We start from the raw sequence: 25,328 nt of genomic DNA on the forward strand, positions 1-25,328 counted from the left end.
TGTACAGTATTTTCCATTCCTTTAATTTTCTTTCTTTCTTTAATTACACAATGTTCATCCCCTCTTTTCACAAATGTGGCCTGGAAAAAAATTAAATGCTACTATTTGTAGAAGGCATATCTTGCTCTTCTGATTCAAAGTTCTCACCAAAGAACCTCTGCCTTAATATATTCCTTGGAAAATATGGAGTTTGTAGTTGTCAATGAACAAAACTCTATTACAGCTTTCTCTCTCTGATTTCCAAACAAATAGAATACTTGGAAGGAGAAGAACTTTGAAAAGGTACTAATTGGGCTAAATTTCCGATCAAATTCTTTCTGATCTCATTTGTGTTGGTAATCATTAGCTTGCCTGTAATTTTGTTTTCTGAAATTTGAAAGAACTTTATTTTCCAAATGACCTCGACAAATATTTTAGTGAATACACACATATTAGTTCACCTGAATATATACCACATTTTAATACAGACTTAAGAGGCATCCAACCTGGTTCAGTGGATTGGAGTCTGCCCTTAGGGTCAGTTAGAGCTTGGCTGAAATTCTGCCTCTCACACAATAGTGGCTACTTGACCATAAGCAAGACTGTTAACCTCACAATGCCCCCAGACAACTCTCAAAGACACTAAAGTTACAGATAAATTGCCACTATGCATCCGGTGGAGGGAGGTCCCACAACGAACATTCCCTAAGCTAATAAAATCACTGATCAGGACAAAAGGTGGCATAAAACAATTTCATATAAAGTGCCTAATTTCTCACATATGTACACTTCACATATAAATGTACGCTCCTGAAAAGGTACTGATTTAAAAAAAAGGAAAGACTTTTAAAAATCCTTAAATTGCTATTACCAGTACACCATGTTCTTATCGTCAATTAGTTCCTTAAGGGGGAAAAAAAAATTAAATCTTTATGGCTTAACCGATTCGTAAATCTTGAGTTTAAAAAGCAATTTCACAGGAGGCAGAAAGTAACCACACATCCTTTTAATACTTCTTTCTCTGCTAGAGGAATACTTGTGCTTCTGAGTTTGGGGGTGGGGTGGAGTGGGCGGAGTGACCATCTATACTAGAAGACCTGCCTTGCCATGTTCCCCCTCCTAAGCCAGGGGAAAAACCAGGGTGTGTGTTGGGGTGGGAGGAGTATTAGGGGGCAGGGTCGGGAGGATGCTTTGGGAGTAGTTAGTCCGTATTGAGCTTCATCTACTAGAAAGAGTGTGTGTGTCTGTGTATGTGTGTGTGTGTTAAGGCGCAGCAGAAGCAGCACTTGTCCTGTAATCGATTGCCGAGTGTGCTGAGCGGCCCCGAGCGCAAAGACACACACACAGATACCCACTCACCGGGGGCGCGCGCACACTCTCTTCCTCTCGCTCTTTTTCACACACTCACATACAGACACACTCACGCACGCACGCACCCTCGCGCTCGCAGCTCCAGCCCCCCTGCTCTCTTCTCATCTGCTCTCCCCTCCCATCCCAGTCCATTCCCTCCTTCCCGGTGCCCGCCCGCTCGCCCGCCCCGCGCGTCCAGCCGGCGCTGGGGGAGATGGGCTCGGGCTTGGCAGCCGGATCGGTTTCTCGGGGTTTGACCAGCTGTCCCGGGCTCACCCTGCTCCTCGCTGAAGATGGAGGAAGTAAAAACAGGATTACCCTCCGCTCCAGAGCCACTGCCTTAGTTTCCACAGCCCACCGCAGTGCCCCAACACACACTGGCCACCCAGAGACACCCCGAGAGAGATCCCCACAGAGACACGAGAGACCCAGACACAGAGAGACACACAGAGAGAGGGAGGAGAGGACCCACTCACAGTAAACACAAACAAAAGGGGGATGGGATTGCCTCCCTGCGTGTCCTGCTGAGGTAAATCTCACTCGGCGCTGGCTGGCATGGTGGAGAGAGCGAGGAGGAGGAGGAGGAGGCGAAGGAGGAGGAGGAGGAGGCGGCGGCGGCTCGGCCAGATCTGCCCTCTCCCGGCCCCGACCGGGGGGCAATGAGCGGAGCCTAAGGCGCGGGGGCAGGAGGAGGAGGAGGAGGAGGAGGAGGGTGGCAAAGTTAAGGGTAATTATGCAGCCTCGTCCGCACCCGCCGGCCGCGGGTCCGAGGACTTGTTGCAGTTGGCCAGTGATGATGAAGAGAAGACGGAGGAGGGGGATGAGGAGGAGGAAGATAAGGATGGGGGAGGGGAGGAGGCTGAAGCAGGGGGGAGGGGAAAGGAGGCTGGTTAGTGATAATAATAATAACAACAATAATACTCCATTTGCTGGGAAGGAGGGAGGGATGCTGGTCGGGAGCCTGGCTGGGATGGCTCCCAGGGGCGCGTGGGGGATCGGATGGGAGATGCCTTCTTCTCGGTTTTAATTCATCCTCTCTGATGATCTGTTTCTGGGATGCTAATCGATTAATCAGTTCTCCTCTTCGACTGCTGTCACGGATTGGTGGTGTTTGTTGGTTGAAGTCTGCTCTGTGTTCACTTGCATTTTGCAGCGTGTGTGTGTGTGTGCATGGGGGGGGGGCTGCCTTGGATAAACTGCAGCTCTATCTTGATAGAAGGAAAGAGCCTGTTGAAATTTATTTAAAAAAAAATACACACATATAACAATAGCAGCCAACAACCACCTGGCATGACACATGTAAATAGGCAGCAGCTAAATCACTTTGACAGATTCTAGTGTCGGAGTGAGAAAAAGAGATAGAATTAAGATTTTCGTGTGTGTGTGTGTGTGAGTGTGTGAAAATTTTGCCAAGGGCCAAAAAAAAACAGTCCTGTGAAGTTGGCCTAGGTTCCTCACTAGGTTTTGCCTGACTGTCCCTCCCCCTCCTCGCCCCCTCCCTCCCCCCCTTTTTTTTTTCTTTCAGTTTTTCTTGTCTTAGCTTTTGGTCGATTCTTAAGGAACCGGTGGATCAAGTTTTTTCTCTTCTTGTTAATCGCATTGCTGTAGCACTGACTGACCTCTCTCTCCCTCCCTCCCTCTTTCTTTTTTTTTTCCTCTTTCCTGAAAGTACGTGGTGCCATTCCTGAGTGACTTTTCCTACTAGACCATCCCAAAGGGAGGGGGAGGGGTAAAAGGAGAAGGAGGAGGAGGAGGAGAAGGGGGGGGTGTTCCTTCTTTCTCATTTCTTCATTTTGTTTATCAGACGATCTGTTTGCTTGATTTGGGCTCCGAATGACCCACCTGTAAAGTGCCTTCCCTTCTTCCTCGCCTTGAACTCTGCAGGGGGCTTGGCTTGGAGGGGGTAAGGGGCAGGGGGGGGGGGGGGGAGAAACTTCTTTCTTTCTCCGTTTATCTTTACTCCGACATTGTCATCTCTTCCTTAAGGAGTTAGAAGAAGCTGAGATCTCCCGACAGAGCTGGAAATGGTGATGAATCTTTTTTAGTCAAAGGACAATTTCTTTTGTATGTACATTTCGTTCCTGTGCCTTTCCTTCTTTTCTCTTTTCTTTCTTTCCCTGAAAGTTAACTATTTCACTGATGGGGGAAACTTTTCCTCTTTCTTCTGACATTTCTACCTTTTTAATATATGTGTGCGAGTGTGTACTCTTTGAAAAGATAAACTTATGTATTTCTGATAGATACGAGGAACCTGCTCCCCCTTTAAACTTTATAGATCCCTTTCTTTAAAGGCCTTATGTAATCAGTTATTTCAAAGAATTTAATAACAGCACTGCAGGTTAAAATACGTAGTGAGATGAGAATTTGATCTGACTATACCATAAAGAAAGAAAAGTTTTTTTTGGGGGGGTTAGGGGAGGGAGGGGGGAGGGAAGTGGTTTTGGAGACAAGAAGTGAAGCTGCCTGTTTTCCAGTAAGTAATGGAGAAATTCCAGGAGCCAGGGCTAAATATACTTGGCGATCAATACAGAAATGGCTCATTGTGAATAATTTAGCTGCTGGTGCAGTGAGAGTTTTGAAACTAAAGGCAAAAAGGACCGGAGCCAAAAGGAGGGGAAAAAAAGTAAAATTCTCCTATGGACATGTCAGTTCTTTAAACTTTTTCCATCAAAGAATACAGTTAGATTATTGATCTTTTGTTTTCTTTATATGAAATAAAAGCTAGGGGGTGTCATCTCTTACAATTTCTTGTGTATGTGATTAGAAGACTTTGTTTTATATTTGTGGCATTTTAAATGACCAAAGGACATGTTAAAAATACTCAAACTTTAAGATACATTAGATATATAGCATTCAAATCTATGATCTAGAGTAAATTAATATTGCCTCACACAGGTGCTAGGACAGATCAAGGGGGCGGGTAGAAATGTCAGTATAAGTGAGAGAGTTGGAAAAGTGCTGCACAAATCTTCGAGACAGATTTGAGCACTAAATTTTTTGTTTTGTTTTGCTTTGTCTCACCCCACTCTCCCCTTGATTAGAACATGATGAACCAACTTGCAACAATTGTGAATAGAACTATATGTTAACTTGGTCATCCTCAAACCAAAATTTGATTGTGGAAACTGATAAATATTGATATACTTAAATCCAGTTAAAATTGACATGATTGAAGCATGAGTCTCCAAATTAAATTCATGAAACTAGGGAAAACATTTTAACTTAAAGAGGCATTCCTGTCTTGATCCAGCTCATCTAGATGCACCCTTATCTTCTCTACCCTATCTCTAGCAGGAATCAGATCATTTGCAGAAAGAGTTCAGTGACTTGCAAATGAGCACATACAGTACACAGTAGTATGTGTCTTGGGCACAGGTTGTTGCAGCAGATCCAGCAGCAGCAACAGCAATATGGGCTAACTGCTTAGAGCTTCAAATAAGTTAAGTATTTAATGGCAGATAGTGAAAGGAATCATTGTTTTAAGGGTTTACCCTTTTGTTTTGTAGCACTGCACTTTGACTATGGAAACAGAGGCTATTGATGGCTATATAACATGTAAGTACTCATTTTCATTAACATTAATTCATTAATCACATTCATTTTGGGTTCCCCTATAAATTTGCTTAATTCAGTTGTAGTCATTTATAGGCTCTTAATTTTATTTTATCAGCCTATAAATTCATATTAAAGAGTCTAGGAAAGCAAAAATATCAAAAACTTTAGACAGGAGCAGAAAAAGATAAAAGTAGGCATTTATTTGGTAAAATAGGGAACTCCTTTAGATGACTAGTTTGTTAGAATCAGCATCTTCCTTTTTTAATTATGCTTCTTTACTTTTTTTTATTCTAAGTTTAGTAGAAAACAGATTTTGTGTAGTTCATTAGACATTTTCTGTGGACTAAAGTCTTTTTTAAATTAACTTTTTCGGTCTTTTTAAGATGAAAAAAAATTAATTCTTAGTGCCTTGATGAGTGGGCATCTTGAAAAATGCTTATTATAAACAGTGTAATGTATCAAGTGATTTAATCAAAACCTTAAAAAGTTAATATCAGGGCTGAAAGAGAGTTTTTGAGATCATCTCTCCTAATTCTTCAGATTTACAGATGAGAAAATTATATTGTGTACCTTTTTCTATAATTTTTAGAAATTTATGATATTTTTCACCCCCCCATGATGTTTCTTTTTGGCTTTCTGTGAATCTAGTTATATTTTAAAATAATTTAAACTTAAAAACTACAAATACTTTATTATCTATGGGGAAAAGTTAACAAAATTGAAGTGTTGTAATTGAGTTCTATATGTCAAATGAACAGAATCTGAAAGATTTTATTTTTGAAAGCAGGTGACAATGAGCTTTCACCTGAAAGGGAACACTCCAATATGGCAATTGACCTCACCTCAAGCACACCCAATGGACAGCATACCTCACCAAGTCACATGACAAGCAGTAAGTCTCCTTTTTATGATTTTTTTTTTCATTTCTCTTGTGGCAGATTTGGATTTGTTGGGTCTGTGGGGTCTTTTTTTCTGGCTGTGGTGCAGCACGGCTGTAGATTTTGCTAGCAAAAGAAGAGAACAACACAGATTTATTCCTGTTCATACTAGTATAACTTAAACATGAGCTTGCTTACTAGTTTGAACTATCCCAAGGTGGCTTTTGGGAACTGGTGCTTACCTGTATCAGGTAAGAAATATTAGGATTTACTAGTTACTGGTTGGCTTTCCAGATATTTAAGATGAGATTTGTTGTTGTTAAAGTAGTAGGGGAAAATGAAACAAAATTTCTAAATTTGTTTTTTTCTTGTTAAAATGAAATGCATGTTATTTTCCTTTGTTATAAATCTATTTTATTGTTAGTGGAGGCTATTAGCCTGCTACCCCATATGTGTAAATGTATAGGTATATGTATATACGGTATATACATATGTAGGTTTTTGTATATGTATATAAATGTATGAGTAAGTGTACATACACACAAAAATTTATGTATATATACACGTATAATATCTTTGAAAGTTCCTCCTGCAAAGTCTTTAAAGTGGATCATAAATGAAAATATATGGAGCTTACTCAATATTCCTTTCTTTAATAAAGTGAAAGGGTTTTGTTTTAGATTGTCAGGAGAAGAACTGACGAAATATAAGAGGATATATTGGACTAGCACTAATGGCCAGTTTTAGCTAATATTTTTGATAAAAGGGTCATTTATACTTGTACTGTTTTAAACACTGTTGCAAAATGCACAAAGATCTGTTTTCTTGCATTCAATTTCAAAGGATAATATACTTTTATTTATTAAGAGCATAGTTTGTTTCTTGATTCTAATGTTTATCAATGTACTTACCAAGGGCAAGTGCTCTATTACTTAGATTTAAAAGTAATTTGAAATATTTTATTTACCATATGCGTTCAGTATGTATTGTCTCCTGTTATAGGAAAGATACTTTAATTTTTGTAGGTAGAATAAAATTGCATACTTATGCAGAATCTGAAGGCATAGTTATTTTTTCCAATTGATTTAATAGAAAAATTTAACATATATTAATGTAGTAATATATAAATACATTCTTACATTTTTAATGTTTAGATGAATATAACTGGTCTAAAATTTATTCATCTAATTTTCAAATAAAACTCAGATTATTATAAATATCTTAAATCTTTGAGAAATTGTTTTTAAAACATCAGTTTTGTATTTGCAGTAAGAATAAAAAGAACATACTAGGTTGGATGAATGTGTTTGCATTGCAAAGATTTTGTTTTAAATATTCTAACTCATGTTTCATGATTTTGTTATATTAAGTTTATAGCCTAAAATTCATTTTTCCTTATTAATTGGAGGAAGCTCATTCTCTATGTCTTATATTAACAAGCCAATTTTAGTAAATGAGTGGATACATTTGTGCTAAATTCAGATTTAGTACAAACACATTTTAGTAGGTTTAGTAGGTATTTTTTTCTGCCTTGGATTAACTACAAATATGGGAAAATAAAATTACATTTTAAGGCCTTAGGTTTTTTTTTTTTTATCTGTAAAAGGTGAAGGCCTTTCTTCCACCTTTGATATCTTATGATAGCAAAGAATGTTTTATGTTCTTTTATACTATTTATGAGTCTTATAGGAGTAGATTTTGTCTTCTCAGTAGTTTTTTTTTCCTAAATCATATGTCCATTTCCCTCAAAGAATAAAAGGTAAATATTTATACCAATGCTGTCGTAGTTAAATGTTTACTCCTTGGCTTCAGAAGAACAACATAAATTTGGATAAATGTTAGTTGTTGGTCTGAGGTTCTAGTCAAATTTGGGCCAGCTAATGATTAGGATCCATAACCAGTGACTGAATTTTAGTTGCGAGTTTGTAGTTTAATATGATTGGTCCCTTCAGTTTTGAATTTCATTTAAGTTTGTCATATGCCTAGTTCAAACAGGCATTTTACCTGTCTTTTTTAAGTAAACAGTGCAGAGACCAGACATGATGATTTGAACAAATGAGAGCTATGCTATTGAAACATTCCAGGTCTTCTCACCCAACAACAGTAAAATTATGTGTTTGGTAAGGAGATTTTTATTTATTAGCCTGTGGCAATTCCATGTTAGTAGAGTTTTTGGCTAGGTCACTGATGTTTTTGGGTTTTATTCCAAAGGGTTGCAGGTTAAAAATGTTGGCTCTCACTTCAGAGATGTCTGTTGCATCCTTTATATAGCCTCTATTTACAGTATCTAGGTTACCCACTTAGGTGTTAGATGGAGGAGATACCCATTTTTCCCTGTTAGACCTAAGAGAATAATCAGCATTTAAATTGTCAAGGTACATGGTAGCAGAGAAGAACTTCAGCATAGCCTATCAACTAGAATAGAAAGTTTAGAATTGGTTATTTTAGTAATTTTGATAATTCTTGTAGGTGATTTATCCTTAACTATGTAAGATACTAATGTTTTGGATGTGGAATTTCCACAAGTCTTTTCATAGTATACCTCAAGATTGCTAATTGTTATTGAATAGCAATTCCTTCTGGTTTGTAAAATGCATTTCTAGCCCTTCAGCATATTTTTTTATGGCCAACTGCTTTCAAAGATTAAATTGTAATTTTGTAAGAAAACAACATAATTAGTAAAAGCAGAATCCAAATTCTTATGGAAAAAGACTATCTCGAGAAGTTGCATCAACAGCACAAAACTACAAGTCAGGGGAAAATATAAGTAATTTTAAAATAGTCAAGATTTGTAATTAAAGAATCCAATTCAATATTTTAAATGAAGTAACTAATTCCATTTTGTTAAGTAGTCAGGTCATAGCAGTATCAGTTAGAAACAGTGACCAGTGTTGCCCTAAGGTCACCATGATTTGTTTAGTTTTTGGTGACTACTCTTAAAATGAAGGATGACTGCAACTTGCTGCTAGCTATTGTATTAAAAAAAGTTCCAACTGTCATTTGTCAGTACAAGGGAAGAGTAACTTAAGAGTGTAGAGAAGCAAAAGGACTTTAATTTCCCCACATCTTTTGTACTTAAGATATAGTTTGGAAAATAAGAATCAAAAACAAGAAATATCAGTGACCCTCACATTCATTTTATTAGCATCAGGAAAATCTTTTTAGGGACAAAAAAAATTATTTTATAGGAAGATGGGCATTGTTACCGGAGATCATTAGAGCATACATACCAAGTTTGCTGACAGTCCTCAGTGTCACGGATGACAATATATTCCTTGATGTCTACTGAAAAAACATAAATAGTATCTAGAAGTTAGAATCTGAGACAGAGAAGTCTGCCAAAACCATAGAAAAATAATCATTATTGTTTCTACCCAATGGAAGAGACTGACTTCGTATTTCATCGTGTGTCTGTATAAGCATCTTAAATTTTTATACCATAATTCCTGAATTGATATTAAACTGTTAGTACGTTACTTATGAAGTTTTATAGATACTAAAGATTGTGGTTAATTTTCTTTCTCACAGTCATATACTTTTTAAAGCCTTTATTGACATTAAAATTTTATCAAAAATATGTAGACATTTTGGGAGGTTGCTTTGTTTTATCATTTTAAAACTTTTATGGATGAACAGCTTACCTTAATAATGTACCTTAATAATCATATGGTTTTGGAAAAAGTTTTTCTCATTTTATGAAACATCAGGTCAGTAGATTGAGTTTTATAAACTGCTTTATGTTGTTCATTTTTTCTTAACTAGTTCTCATTAGAATATAGGATTCTATCCTATTTGTATTTTGCCTTTTCAAAATATATAGACAAAGAGACCCAAAGAAACAAGTAACCTAACTCAGGATGTCCAGTAGTTGGAGGAAATTAACAAAATTAAAACAAAAGAGTTTTCTTTTTCATTGCTTTTGGTCAGAGACCTTATGTGTTTTATAGTTATTGCCTCCAATCTCTTCCTGTGTCCAGGACTTCCACTCTTTTTAATAACAGATATTATAAATGTAGAAGAGTGTTAAAATGAAGATGCTTTGATACTATCAGATTATCCTGTTGTTTTTACACTAATGCGTTTTGTTGTTTTTTTTTTGCAACTAGTTTATATTATGGGACTTAGCCTTATGAATTGCTTTTTGGATTATAGTTTGCCATTAATGTTTAGATATTTGTAGTACCTGCTTTTACATAAGGACATAAAAGTAATAGTTTTAAAACAATTTATTATTTTTATTTATACATGGGTAAAATACATCAAACAAAATAAAAAAGCTAGCTGTCTTCTTAAAACTATCACAAGAAAGACTGATTCTATTAGCCTTTTCAAGTCAACAATAACAATAGCAAAAACTTTTTCAGGTTTGAATAAAAACAAAAGTGCCTCAGCCATTTTCTTTCCAAATTTCCTCCTCCATTTATTTTTTGGCAGAAGCATAAAAAAGTTATTATATTTCAATAAGAACATATGTTATTATAGAAGACAGTTTGCTATCTCCAGCTTGTACATATCTATCTTCCCTTCTTTACTCTTTGTTTTTCTAGTTTTGAACAAATGGTCATGTTGTCTGTTAGGTTAGATTGTATGTTTCAAACCAATTCCAAGTTATATTATATATTTTTTAGAATTACAAAAGTTTTAAGAGTCCTAAAAACATAATGAATTGGGTTCATAATATCTTTCCTTTGACAATTCCAATACTAGCACCAATACCACTATTACAATTTACATCTAATAGAATCACTGAACTGGGAAGAAGTAACTTTCTCTCTTTCTTTCCTTCTTTCTCCCTTTCTCCCTTTCTCCCTTTTCTTTCTTTCTTTCTTTCTTTCTTTCTTTCTTTCTTTCTTTCTTTCTTTCTTTCTTTCTTTCTTTCTTTCTTTCTTTCTTTCTTTCTTTCTTTCTTTCTTTCTTTCTTTCTTTCCTTCTTTCTTTTGGTCTCCCTTCCTTCCTTCCTTCCTTCCTTCCTTCCTTCCTTCCTTCCTTCCTTCCTTCCTTCCTTCCTTCCTTCCTTCCTTCCTTCCTTCCTTCCTTCCTTCCTTTCTTTCTTTATTGTCAACTTTGCTTATTTTATTATGCCTTTACAATGATAAACATATATCATTAATTTGAGAAAATCATTGAGAGAAGTAATAAATATTTCTTTTGCTCTTATTTCTAGTATATGGCAACCTCAAAAATAGGAAAAGAGACCTCATTGGACCACATAGTCATTCTGTTATTCTCAGAAAATTAGGTTAAGGAGTAAAGAAAATGCTATAGTCTTTAAAACTCTTAAAGGAAACTTTGGTTAAGTGGGATATAAACCAGAAACGAAAGTATCTTTTAAAGTATTTTAGAGACACTGACCTCAGTTATGTGTTTTTTTGGACGTATGTGAAAGTTATCTATTCTACCATCAGTGTTCTAAAAATACTGGGCAGTACGAATGGAAAAGGAAAAAATACCCTGGTAGAGTAACCTATCCCATGTTCAGAACCAGTTCTTTCTTAGATCTTTCCCATCTAAAATCTAACCTTATTTGACTCTCCTTGTGATACCTGAAATTCTCTTTCAATGATCTGTGTTAAGTGTACATTCAGTTTTATGTTACAGGGGAATAATATACAATGTGAACTGCTTTAAACCCAAGGAAATGTTAAAATATTACAATTTCCTTCATCTATGGTAGTATATAATTTTTTGTTGAAATTGAACTTATCAAATTACTTAAATAGACAATTTCATTTTTGCTGTCTGACATTCAGTTTTGCCTTGAAATTTCCTAAGCAGATGCACATTTAAAAATTATGAAAATTAAGTGTAATTTAATTGAGGTTTGATTATTTTCCCCTTTATTACTTTTAAAATAAACTAGTTTGCTTTTAAAGTTTATACTAAGTAATTATCAAAACACCTGATCAGTGATCTTATTTCTACTGTTCTAACATTCTGTGTTTCCTTAATTGCACCATTAAAGCCAAATTCTATATTGAGATGTGAATGCAGCCTTCATTGAACTTTCTTTGCTTTATGCAATCCATTTATACTGTTCTCAGAACTCTTGGCCATTTATATGGTTGACTGACTGGTTTTGAACAAAAACAGTCTTATTTTAATATAGTGGCATATTTAGTGCATTAACTTAAATGGTAACATTAAGATAATTCATAAACTCATACATGTCTTGCTATGCAGCATGGAATCAATGATTATATAATTCTGTTATGTGTCTTTGCATGTGAATGTGTAATTTAAAACCAATATGGGAGGACTTCTCAGCTACATATCATTTTATTCCATATTCAGAAGCACAGAATATAATATTATAAGATCTTTGGAAAACCTGAAAAAAATTCTTAAGGACATAAAATATATTACTTGGAATTGATTTGAGAACATAGAGTATGCTTTCTGAGGGTTCCTTTTTAATAATTTATTTATAGGATTTTGCCCTATTTGGAAATGAGATATATAGATTTAAATCAAACTGCCTTAAGCTGAATAGCTGCAATCACCTACATAATCTTAAAATATCCATTATATATATATATATATTTTGGTGAAGGCCTATGATTTGATCAAAGTATGGAACTCCTTGTGAAGAAATTCTCTTTAGAAATGCATATCTGCAACTTTTCTGGAATTTAATAGTTTTTAAAGAGATTACTAGGGTATTGAGAGATTAAGATACTTTCCCAGAGTCACAGTCAGTATTTGTCAGAGAGATATACAAATGCTATGGCTAGCCCTCTATATATTACCTATTACATATTTCCTCATAATTATATAATGACATTTTTAAAAGGTGCTTAAGCAGAGCAGATAGAAAATTCCACAACTGAAGTGAAAAATGCTTAATCTTTTGTTCCCTGTCTGTACAATTTCAAAATGGTGATAAATGGTCTGTTATGCTTTAGTCTTATAGTAGGAATAAGGAGTGGTGGCATAGTATCTTTCTATCAGAGAGTCTCAAACAAATAAGGTATTATAGATGATACTCAGTGAATTATTGGAGAAAGAGCAGTGGATTTAGAATCAAGAGATGTGACTTAGGATTTTGGCTCTTCCGAGTAACTTTAAGCATGTCACTTCACCCCTTTGGACTGAGCTTTCCCTTCGGTAAAATAAGAGGGGTGGATTGGGTGGTATCTAAGGCTACTTCTAGCTCTAGGTCCTATGACTTCATCTATTACATATTTGCTGTGCTTTGAATTGCACTTAAATCATTTAAATGGGCTACAGGTTTTGAAATTGATGCATGTTATGCTTCCCAATGTTTACACTAGTGAACAACTGACTGAATTGCATTCTGTATGCTATACAACAGTCTTTTAACGATATCCCCAAATGTAGCAGTGATTTTTGGCATCAAGTCACAGAAACATCAGATAGTGGTTAAGATCAGAACAGAAAAGAGGTCAAAGTTGATTTCAGACAAAGGTAGAAGAAGGCATTTTTAATTGTAACCTATCCCAGAATTAAATTTAAGGATTCTAGAAAACATCAGGTTGTGAAACCCAGAGGATAAGTTAGGTTTAGTTGCTTATAAGTGGTGTATGAGTGGGTTTGGTAGAAATGGACAGATGAGGGACCAGCATCTCTCTTACTATCATTTTCTCTTCCTCATAACAATGGTATTTATTATCATCATAACATATTGAGTTTTTATAGAAAAATCTTGCTCTTTACATGTATTAAGTGTTTATTAATGCCTACTATGTGAAAACTATTGTAGTGGGAACTAAGAAAGAATACAAAGACAAAAGTGGAAAAAATAAAGCAATCCAGACTATGAAGAACTTTGTGTACTACTGGAGAATACAGTATGCTAACTGGCGTAGTAGAAAGAACTCTGGTTTTGGAGTAAAAAACATAGGATTCTAATTCCAATCCTGACATTTAGAACCTGTATAACCATGGATAAATTACCTAACCTCTCTGGGTTTGTTTCCTCATCTATATAACTTCTAAAATCTCTTCCATCTTTAATTCATGTTCTTATGGGCCTCATGAGATGAGTTTATATAAGAGAATTTGACAATTTGACAATGTAGAGAGAAGTAACATTTATAGGGAGATGAGAAAAAGCTTCCTTTAGGATGACACCTTCAATGATTCTTGATGGAAGCTAAGGATTCTAGGAGTCTTGAGTGAAAGAGGGGGTACTTAACCTGCTTATTGTAGGGACAACTTGGACAAAATCACAGTCAGTATTCAGAACTCTGATATCAGGGAATAGCAGTTAGGCTAGTTTAACTTGAATACAGAGTATCTGAAGAAGAGCAAAGTGGAAGTTTGGAGCCAACGAGCTGGATAGTCCTATGTATCAACACTGGTCTAAGCACTTGGGGATATAAAGTAAAGGTAAAAGACAGACCCTAAACTCAAGTTACTCATACTCTAATAGAGAATGTACATAGTGATGTATAAATGAACAAATATATAGCATTGAGTAAAAATAATCAGCAAAGCCATGGCAATAGATTTAAGAGAGATTGAAAAGAGATTTATTTGAAGGAACCCAAGGAAGTCAGTAGGTACAGGATTGAAAGGATATCATTCTATGCTTGGGGAACAGCCATTGAAAATTCCCAGATTTGGAAGATGGAGTGGCCTGACATCAACAGCAAAGAAGCCAGTATCATTAGATCAAAGAGTAAGTGATAGAATGTAGATTTTGTGTGTGTGTGTGTGTGTGTGTGTGTGTGTGCTCGCGTGTTTGTGTGTCTCTGTATGCATGCATCCAGTGGGAAAGGAGGGAATAAGAAAATTGTAAAAGTTGTGGAGTAGGGCAGGCTATTAAGGTCTTTAAATGCTAATTTGAGAAGATTGTTTTTATCTTAGAAGTCTTAGAAAGATACTGAAGATTCTTGAGCAAAGTATTGACTTGTTCAGATGTGTGGTTTAGGAATACTAATTTGGTAATTGTGTGGAGAATGGATTGGAAAGAAGGCAAACTAGAAGCAGATACCAATAGATGGCTATTGTATTAGTTGACAGGAGATATATTCTTGAACTAGGTTAGTGAATATGTGATTAGAAGGAATGGAATGCATGTGAAAGATTTTGTGGAATTCGAATCAACAGGACTTACTGATTTATTGGAAATTGAGAAGGGATGAAAGAGGAAAGAATCATAAGTGATTGGAGTTGTGATCCTAAAAGGTAGAGGGATGGCAGAGATAACAACAAAAATGGAAGATAAGGGTTTTCTTTTCCATCTGAATGACTTCTCATCTGCTTAACCAAGTGTCCTATTGTGTCTTACTTAGTATGCCATAGATTAACTTCTCCCTGAGCTGTCTTTACCATCTAAAATCCTTTAAGTTATTTTAAACTTCAACAACAAATCTGAGTTGAATAGCTTTTCCACCTATGGTCTTTGATTCTAAGAAATCAAGAATTAGTGGTTCCTAAATTAATGTAAAATAAAATTACAGTGACTGACTCAGTATTTATTTCTTCCTTCATTTTTAAATTCAATTTTCTAGCACTCATTCATTTAAAGCTATTTTCAAAAGCATGTGTTGGTGGAACACAGAATTCATCACTATAAAGTAACATGCTATTAAGTTGGGATTTTGTAGATCTTCATCGTCATTTTTTTGTCATTACTATAATTGAAACTATATTTACCTTTGATATCAACAACCTTTCCTGATTCCTGCCAAGTTATCAGTTGAAGGGACATAATTTGACATTTTTCCTGTTTAATATATATTTCCCCCCAATTAATGTAAAAAACAATTTTGGACATTTGTTTTTTTAAAAATTTGGTTTACAATTTCTTTAACCCTTTCCTTCCTCTGACATGGGAATCCATTTGATATAGGTTATACCAAGGCAAAATAGTGGTCATGTTATGAAAGAAAGCAGACCCAAAAAAAGAAACAAACATGAAAAATAAAGTTTTAAAACATTTACTGACTGAAGTCTGCATTCAGACACTATCAGTTCTTTATCTGGATATGTATAACAATTTTCATTTGATAACTTTTCAAAGCACTATGTAATTATATCCTTCTGGGTTTATGGGATACTTCTGAGAGGTCCCTTTAACCAAAAAAATCATAAATCCTAACTGCATCTCTATCCCTGGCTCCATAAGTAGTACCTTAGAAATGCTTTAGTGAGCCATCCAGACAACTACATGAAAGGATTGTGGTTAAAGAGTACCATTTCTGTGTATTAATCAATGACAATCATTTATCAAGCACCTACTATGTGCCATGCGTTTTCCCTACAAATCCATTGAATGAAATGATTCCTGCTTGCAAGAAGCTTAAATTCTAATAGACAAGACAAGGTAAATAAATACAAAATAAATGTAAAGATAATAAATATAAAATAATGGAGGAGGACACTAACAACTGAGGAGGTACTATTTTGAAAACTATTAGGTATTCATTTTAACAGGTTACTTAAATATAAGATCGTCTATTATTATGTTGCAATTAGGCAAACTTTTAAAAATCAGTAGTAGATTTAATTTTATGTAATTGAGAATTAGGAAAATAATTATGATTGTATCTCATCTGTCTTTCAATTCATGAATTGCTGTCTAAACTATGCTAGAGTAGAAATCAGACTTTGAATTCATTTCTTTGAAAGTAAGAGGATATCTAAATAAATTTCTATTTTAGTAAAATGGTTTTTGGGATATCATTTTTTAATTTATTAAGTCTATTATTGGTATAATTGACTAGAAATCTCAGAAGATAAAAATAAAAATTTTGGCAGTTTGTACAAGTCATGCTATTTTTATGCTCAATTCAATTTAATAAAACAATTGTATTGTCTACAGGAGGGTTGTCGGAATACTTCAAGAGGAGAGAAGTAATAATAACATTTCATATAAATATATTCTTAAATTTAATTAGTGTGATTTTTCACTGAAATTTGATGAATGCATATTTTTCTAGGCTAGCTTGCAATTCATATTATATATTAAAGACTACTATTAGAAATACTGTTCCAACTACCAGCATTTTCAATCACACTGCATACTTTTTAGGTTTCTCCATTAGTATTTTTAAACCATTATTATAAATTAGACTAGGAAAATGATACAAAATAGCAAGAAAAAATGCAAGAACAGGACATTGTTTTATCCCAAAGCTTTAGCAAGGCAGAACCAAATGAATTAATGAATATTTGTAAGCAAAGAAATTACTTTTTAGTGTGTGCCACTTTCCAGGATTCCCCAAAGTTCTGGCCACCTTTCCTTTAAAAACAGCAACAACCATAAATGATTTAGTTGTAAAAAGTTTTGTTGATTTTATTTCATATTATTCATGTATATCTATTTTTATGATTTATATTGATTTTTTTGACAACATAGTATTCTAATACATTTTTCTTATAATGCATTTCATTAATTGACCTAATATGTGACCTTTTACTTAAAGGCATATTCTCTGAAAATATAGATAAATAGATAGATATGTAGTTATAAATCTAATTAATATAAACAGAAGTGATTAGGTATTGTCATGTAGGACTAAACTTGGCCTTTAGGTCACTTGATGACAGTAGTAAGAGTAATGGGTGTAAATTGCAAAAAAGGCAAATTTCAACTTGATGTAGCTAACCAAAAGTGAAATGGGCTGCCCTGAAAAGTAATGAATTCCCCCTTCCTAGTCTCCTTTAAGAAAAGACTACATGACTAATTAATTGAATGTTGTAGGGAAATTTTTGTTGAACTAGATGGCCCCGGAGGTCTCTCTTAATTTTGACATTCTATGATTCTGTAATGACTTCGAAGTATCTAGGATAAAGAATTGTTGCATTCTATGATACTTATAGATCAATCTGGGAGAATGCTGTTTGTACTTAACAGCCCATGGAAATCGGAGATTTTATCAAAAGCTTGCATAAAATGTCCCTACATTTCATATTCATCAATTATAATCTTCTATGAATCGTACCAGTGGAGTTTTTAAGCTTGATTTTTAAAGAGATTCTGTCAGTTAATAAGATGTGATATGTAATTAATTTGATTACAAAGCTTATTTAATTTCATAATGCCTGATTGCTTAAGATGTTAGTAAAGTGTTCTTTTGCTTAACTTTTCAGAGTATATTCATTGTAGGGGCTGTAACTATAAGCTACATAAGATTTGAGTACTGTGCCTAAATAAACAATTTGTCAGTATTAAAATAATGCATGATTTTATTATCTTTTAATTTTTTAATCTAAAATGAAGGCTACACAACTAATGATGAGAAATGTTGTAGGAAGCATTTTTACTCAGGTTCAGTTTAGTTGGACTAGATGGATGACTCTTAAGGTCCATTTAAATTTTTTTTTTTATGATTTTGAGAAGCCGATTGAGGAGAAATTGTAGCCTGTAATGCCTATAGGTTGGTGTGTAATGACTTTGGTTGTTCTGAATAACTAATATTAACCATAGATTTTAAGAAAAGTATACATATAATTTCTGTACTTTTCATCTTCATCAACTTAATAAATTTAACATTGTCATTTTTGTTGACATCAGAATAAAATTTCTTTAATCCATATTCTTCAACACTTTTTCTTTTTTATTATTCTCCAGTAAAATTATCATGTATTATCATATGTTAAAGCTATATGTTTATAGTTTTTATTCTTTTATTTAATTCAAAACCCCCAAAAGGCAGGAACTGAGTCTCATGTGAACTGTCTTCCTCTGTGATCTGAATAGTAGGTGCTTTAATAATCCTTGTTGACTTAAATTATTTGTGGAAAAAATACTGAAAATAATAGATTGTATGATTGTCAGGGCTGAACAGATGTCTGTGACAATCTTAACATGAGGTCTTTTCTAATAGGAGCCAGAGGGAGTTGCTTTTTAAAACATTTATTTTGTTTTGCTTGTAATTTTAGATTAATAATTTTATAAATATATTTTATTATTCATTTATATTTCTTTTAGTATAGGAAGTGGAGGTAATAACCAAGTTTGAAAGAAGAGGGAACTTTCAGTTGCTTGTGGAAGAATTATAGTTAGGTATGGGATTGTTTGTAGAGAAAATCGTGAACAAGAGAGAGAAATAGGGCCCAGGATACTAGCCTGAGATAGGATCTTAGAGGAAAAAATTAAGGAGGAAGGTTTCAGAGAAGAAAGAAAGGAAGGAAGAACTGGAAGAGACAGGGAGAGGATACAAAATGTCCTATCTATTGTATAGTGGCAGAGGACAAAGCTTTCTGTGGTAGATAGAAGAAAGAAGAATAGAATATTAAGGAACTTTAATGAAGAGAACACTATGTCAAAAGTGTGAGAGAGAAAAATAGAAAGAAACTAGTTAAGTACAAGGCAAGAGTAGCCAGGTGAATGTTAATCAAGACACATTGCATTTTTTTTTAGTTTGTGTTCTTTTTATAAGAAGCCAAATAGTGGTTTGTATACTGTAGATAGGACTAGGTATAGTCAAATGTGCCTAAACAGGAAAGAACCTTACCCTTTTATATGCTTAGAAGTGTAAAGAAGGTAACAACCTGGGAATAGAGAATGGAATAGCCCTAGACAACAGTCACCCAGAGGTTAGGGACTAAAGAAAAGGTTAATTGACTAAAGAGAGTGATACTATATTATATGAGGAAAGATATATTTAGCACGTTTAACCTTGGCTGTCATGTGTGGAAGAGGTAGTACTTAATCTGGGTCAAAACTGATTATTCATGAAATGTAGATTTCCTTACTGTTTATATCCTTCAATTTTACCATATTGCAATAATAAAGTTTAGTTCCACATCTTAGGTTGCCACGATCATCCAAAAAACATAGGAGTTTTGTGGGCAAACTTTTAAATTGGTGAAACAGTAGAATGATCATCACAGAGGAATTAATGAGATTATTGTAGCCTCCTGTATTTATAATTCCATGATTTTTTAAAGCTATGATAAAGCTTTTCTATCCATTTAGATGGTGTTTAGAGCCAATGTGGCTTAGTGGGGACAGAAATGAAGAGCTAACTTTGGAGTGAGGAATGATGATAATTATAATACTAGTAATAATGATAACAATAACATTTATATAGCACTTTCAGATGTGTAAATAACTTTATAGACATGAAGTCTTTTAATTCTCACAAAAATTTTCTGTAGAAGGTGCTATTCCATTTTTTAAATGAAGATGAGTTCACTATAACTGATAAAATAATGGGTTTGATAGTTCCCCTAACCTTCTGAAATATAAGTGAATAATTGTTCACATTTGTAAATCACATTAAGATTGACAAAGTACTTTTATCACAAAAATTCTATAAAAATAGGTGGTAAGGAAAGGGAAAAGAAGATTTCATAGGCATAACACTTTTTACCATTGAAAATCATTACCTTTCCTGCAACTTGTAGTCTTAGAAAGCTACCTGAGGCACTGAGAAATTAAATGACTTACCCAGGATCATTCAGCCAGCATGTTTCAGAGACAGAATTTGAATATATCTTTTTGACTCTGCGGGAAGCTCTCTTTCTACTGTACAACACTGACTTCAAGGTAGTAGAAATGACAGCCTCACTAAACTAAGTGATAAACTAAGGTACAAAGAGAGGATGTCTTGTCCATGATCACACAACTAGTAATAATGTTTGACGTATAATTAAGTGGTCTTTCCTCTCCTTTTTCCTTAATGAAAACACATTATTCATTTAAATTTCATAGGTTTTGAATTTGTCATAATTTGATTAAGCTTAGATTGAAGTTTACTTTGGAACTTGGACTTACTAATAAATGAATGAATAATGGGAACAAGATCAATTGTGGGTCTGAGGTTTCACATGTTTAAGACAAACTTTTTTTTTAAGGTAAAGGTTTTTATCCTAGAATCTGAACTTTAAAAAAAGGGTTTTGAAAAATACATTTCAATATGATGGTCTCCCTTTGTAATCTTATATTTTATTTTCTGCATGTAAATATTCTGGGAAGAGACCTAGAGGTTTTAATGTGCCAAAAGTGTTCATAACACAAAAATGGTTAAGAAAATTTGATTTAAATATAAATAAATAAAATAAAACATATTACATATAATGAAATATATCAATATAAATTTATATAAATAACTTGTATTCTTGTGAATCCCTTTATAATTTTCAAAGCATGTGTTATATAGTGTGCTGAAGAAAATTATGTCCTATCCATTCATTAAAGCATTCATAAAAGGACTAGTATTTAACAACAATTTCTAACATTTAGTTTGAATTACTACATTTGAATACTGCATTCTCTTAGTCAGGTTTGGAGAGGCTAATCACTAACAGATTGACCAATAGATGAGAGTTATTTGATAAACACCATTAATAAAATTTTGTAAAACTAAAATATAGCTTTCAATATGAGATGCCTTTTCTATCTTGCAAATGATGGTGTTAGATGGTAGAAAAGAGTACTCGTGGTGCCAAAAACAGTAGTTTTTAGAGTGTCTCTGAACATAAACTTAACTGTGTGGAAATGTAAAGTTTTTGCCATTGTTCAGTGCTTCACTAATAGATGAAGTGAACCATATCTGTTTTGCTACAAAGTATTAAAATAACTAAAAGGAGTCATCTAGGATAGTTAACACATTCTTTAAGAATTCATGGAAGGACATGGACAAAAACTGGACAAAATAAGAAGGTAAAAATAAGTTGTAATTTGCAGTGGTGGAACTCACATAGATTGATGCAACAAAGAAATTTCACTAATTTCCTCCTCTCTCCTCTACTAATTGGGGCAGGTGAGATTTTGCCAGTATTTGGAACAAAACAAAACAAAAGGAAAAAACTATTAGTTATTACATACATTTGTTGACTGCTCATTGACTCAAAAAGAAAAATAAATACGTAAAGTCTTATTAAAGAGCCTTTAAGTCTTAACTATAGATAAAAAATTACAAAACTGTTTAAACTTTAAAGGAACTAACATGTAGTAAGGTCATAACATTAATAGTTTTATCTAGGACAGAATTCTATGATGGAAATGTATTTGGTTTGTTCTTGGTCATCAGTAATAAATGTTAGTCTGAAGCAGATTATAATTTGTATAATATCTAACATCTGGATGATTCATATTTGAAAAGAATCTTTCCATTCTGTATTTTGATGCTAGACAGACAGGACCTCAAATCCTGGTTTTGAAAAGAAGTGCTTGGATAGGAGACAATTATTAATTCCATCGTATTCAAATCAATTACCAAAGAAATGAAACTAAAATTACCTAATTAAAGTGAATCACAAATAAACCTGCTTTGTTTGTGAGGAGAATAATTGAAATGGTAATTATGCAGTGATAATGCATTTCTTGCAAAGATGGCAATTTAAAAGCTTTGTTTGGTGGCAGGGGTTGGATAGAAGAGTTCTAGAGTGACTTATTTATCTAAACTTGTTCAGGATGCCCTTTTAGAGTAGATACCTTTGTCAGGATTTGGTCCAGAAGGAACTTGAACGTAATTCTAGTATCTTTCTTGAATTCCATTATTTTAAATTTTAAGACATGGTTCTTATACAGTAACCAATTTTCCTTTGTCCTACCTGGAATTCTTGGAACTATAAAATAGGTCAGAGGTATGGTCCTGTTTTCTGATGCCTTTTTTTATAGTCTGAAAACTGGACATTATCCAGGGAGTCTTTGCAGTAAAATGATTGTGTGTTATATATTAAGCATATGATGGTTAAGATTTTAGGTAAAAGGATATATAAACATTTTAAGCATCAACAGATAAAATTAGATGTACATTAATGCCTAAAGTTTAAATTTATTGATACTTCTAAATAATGACAATGCCATGGTTTTAATAAAGTAGAAAAATCAAACTTTAAAATCAAGTGAAACTTACTATAATTATACTTTAATTATTTAGGAGCCATGTTGGCAAACCTGTCACCTATGTGCTGGAGCAGGCTGCTCCCTTCCCCCTCTCTATGTGCACCTGAGGACATTTCTCAAATCATCCTCCCCTCAGCCTAGCCCCAGTGGGAATGCTTCCTTCTTCTCCTATCTTGGATAAGGCAGGGGGCTCATATGCAGTGTGAGGGTTGAAATTTGGGTACTCAGGCTCTAAAAGGTTCACCATAGTAAACTCACATCGTTGGTTTCAACATGCCAATCATTCCATATACTTTCATAGTGGAGCAGAAACATCAGGGGGTTTGGAATCATCTTGTCTTTTCTACATTCTGGGTTAGGCCTGTGTCTATAATTTGTAATCCTAATGAAGTTCTAGATAAGGGTCTCATATCAACATTATCATATCATCATCTGAAGGTTTCATATTGCTTACAAACCACCCCAAGTTTTATTAGCATACTGGAGGGGCTTAGAAACTTTCATAGTTTAATTTTTGAATAAGCATAAATATAATTTCTCAAATCTGATGTTAACTGTGAAAATTACATATATATACATTACATATATATATTTATATGTATATATATATATATGTGTATATATATATATATATATATATATATCTTAAGATGCTCCATGAAAGAAAAATGTATGCTACCAAGCTAGTAGAAAGAAATGAATTCCACACCAATTTGATTTTTTACTCTCTGGTTTTAGGGTTAAACATGAAAAGCTATGTAATATTCACCTGCTTGGACAATGCTATATATTTAAGTTCATAACTTGCTCATTGAGGACCATGACTTCCTAAATTCTAACAAGTAATAGTCTTAAAGAATCTTGTAAAAACATTTGCAAGAGAAAAATAGGAAAGAAAAATTACTAGATAAACATAGGTAAGAAACTACCATTCTTGGACATATAATTTTGCTTGTTCTGAAATGTCTCTAAACTTCATATTTCCAAAAGGTTGAATTTGAAAATTACTTACAAGTTAATTAAAAATTCTGTTGTCCCCAGTAAGATATCCTTTCTTTTTTGCCTCTTTTTTACAAATTTTTTGTTACATTAAAATTCCCAGATATCTTATAGCCTTTCTTTTCTCCCTGTTCTAAAGAAAGCATCAGTTAACAAAAAGATATTATATGTGTATAAACTCTGTCTTGCTATATTTATATTATGGAAGTTCTTTCTCTGACATGATTATTGAAGACATTGATGGAATAGGGCATCATAAGTTTTTGTGACAGACTCTTTTTATGTCATTTGTTAATATATTGATAGACGCAAAGATATGAAGTCACTTTTTTGTTCATGTAACGTGAGAGAATTTTATCACAACATTTAAAAAGGAACTTTAATATTAGGATGTTAAATTTTTAATCAAATGGAGGGAGATGAGAAAGAAAGACTGACAGAGATGTGGTAAGAAAGAGAAAAAAGAAAGAGAGAGAGAGAGAGAGAGAGAGAGAGAGAGAGAGAGAGAGAGAGAGAGAGAGAGAGAGAGAGAGAGAGAGAGAGAGAGAGAGAGAGAGAGAGAGAGAAGAACTTGGCTTAGTATAAGAACAAGAAGCAGACCAAAATCCAGAAATGCAAACATTTGAGATCTACTTGTGACACACATTGGCTCTGTGAACTGGAAATGTTACTTTAAACTTTCATTGTTTTGTGCAATTCTCTAATAAATTAATCAACAAGTATTTATTAAGCACCTAGTATATGCCAGGCACTGTAAAAAAGCACTGGAGCAACAAGTACAAAGAATTAAGCAATTTCTGCCCTTTATTTAATAGGAGAGACAAGTATGCATACATATAGTGCATACAAATACACACATGTATTCACACTCATATTTCCTCTTTCTCTCACAAGGTAATAAATGCACATATACACATACACGTAGACAAAGTAGTTAAATTAAGGTAAAGTTTGGGAAAAGGGCCCTGCCAGTTGAAAGGGAGAATCAGTAAGAGTTTCATGCAGAAGATAGTACTGGAGCTGTGGTATTAAATAAAGAGGACTTATCTCTCCACTGTGAAGTAGAGTAAGGAGGGAGTTCATTACAGGTAGGTAGGGTGGCTGATGAAAAAGAATGGAAATGATGAAGTGTTGTTATGTGTGAACAGCAAAGAAAAGGTTGGATTTTAGAGTTCAGAAGAGTTGTTAAAAGGAGTCAATCTGAATTGGCAGAGGGAAATTTCATGAGCTGGCAGATCCAAAGACGAATGAAATAAAGGTCTTTAAGAAACTATTTTTTATTACTTACTTTCTCCCCATTCTTCTAAAGTTACTTGTCCCTCAAAAGATAATTATATGTTCTATGAAATCTTGTGAAATTTAACTTGATTGGTTCAAAGGTGTTTGGATCAAATATACCTTTTACCCTTAGGTGAATGAATTTACCTCTTATAGAACAGCTGAAATGCAAATTCTTGTATTCATATGGTCATGCTAGAAAATTCATATAGGAATTATATACTTAAATGATAAATTCCTATTAATTTTGATACAGAAAGAAAATCCTTTTCAATCATTCTATAATTTTCTGTTTCTTTTGTGGTATTAGATGTTTCAGTCATGTGCGACTCTTCATAACCCCATTTGGGTTTTTTTTTAACAAAGATATTGAAGTAGTTCATTGCTTCTAGAAAACTGATTCAGAGTTAAGTGAGTTGCTCAGGGTGCCAAAGTATCTCAGGTCAGATTTAAGATCAGGTCTTTCTGACTCCAGGCCCGGTACTCTATCCATTGTGCCACTTATTATTATTATTATATAA

General features: G+C 33.9%; 1 protein-coding gene across 8 annotated transcripts in view; it reads left to right on the top strand.

Moving 5' to 3' along the window:
- The first annotated feature begins 1,718 nt into the window (after window positions 1-1,718).
- Window positions 1,719-25,328, top strand: part of IKZF2 (IKAROS family zinc finger 2) — a 207,482-nt gene continuing 183,872 nt past the window's right edge. For 2 of the 8 annotated variants that reach the window (XM_056807371.1, XM_056807374.1), the window contains exons 1-3: window positions 3,256-3,356; window positions 4,836-4,884; window positions 5,669-5,776. In XM_056807371.1, coding sequence (XP_056663349.1) covers window positions 3,354-3,356; window positions 4,836-4,884; window positions 5,669-5,776 — 160 coding nt within the window. In that variant the 5' untranslated portion in view covers window positions 3,256-3,353. Of the gene's footprint in view, window positions 1,859-3,255; window positions 3,394-4,835; window positions 4,885-5,668; window positions 5,777-25,328 lie in introns of those variants that run through there. The other 6 variants (XM_003341844.4, XM_001364181.4, XM_056807372.1 and 3 more) reach the window with 5 other exon arrangements.

The sequence above is a fragment of the Monodelphis domestica genome, chromosome 8, assembly GCF_027887165.1.
Source record: "Monodelphis domestica isolate mMonDom1 chromosome 8, mMonDom1.pri, whole genome shotgun sequence".
Classification (NCBI taxonomy): domain Eukaryota; kingdom Metazoa; phylum Chordata; class Mammalia; order Didelphimorphia; family Didelphidae; genus Monodelphis; species Monodelphis domestica.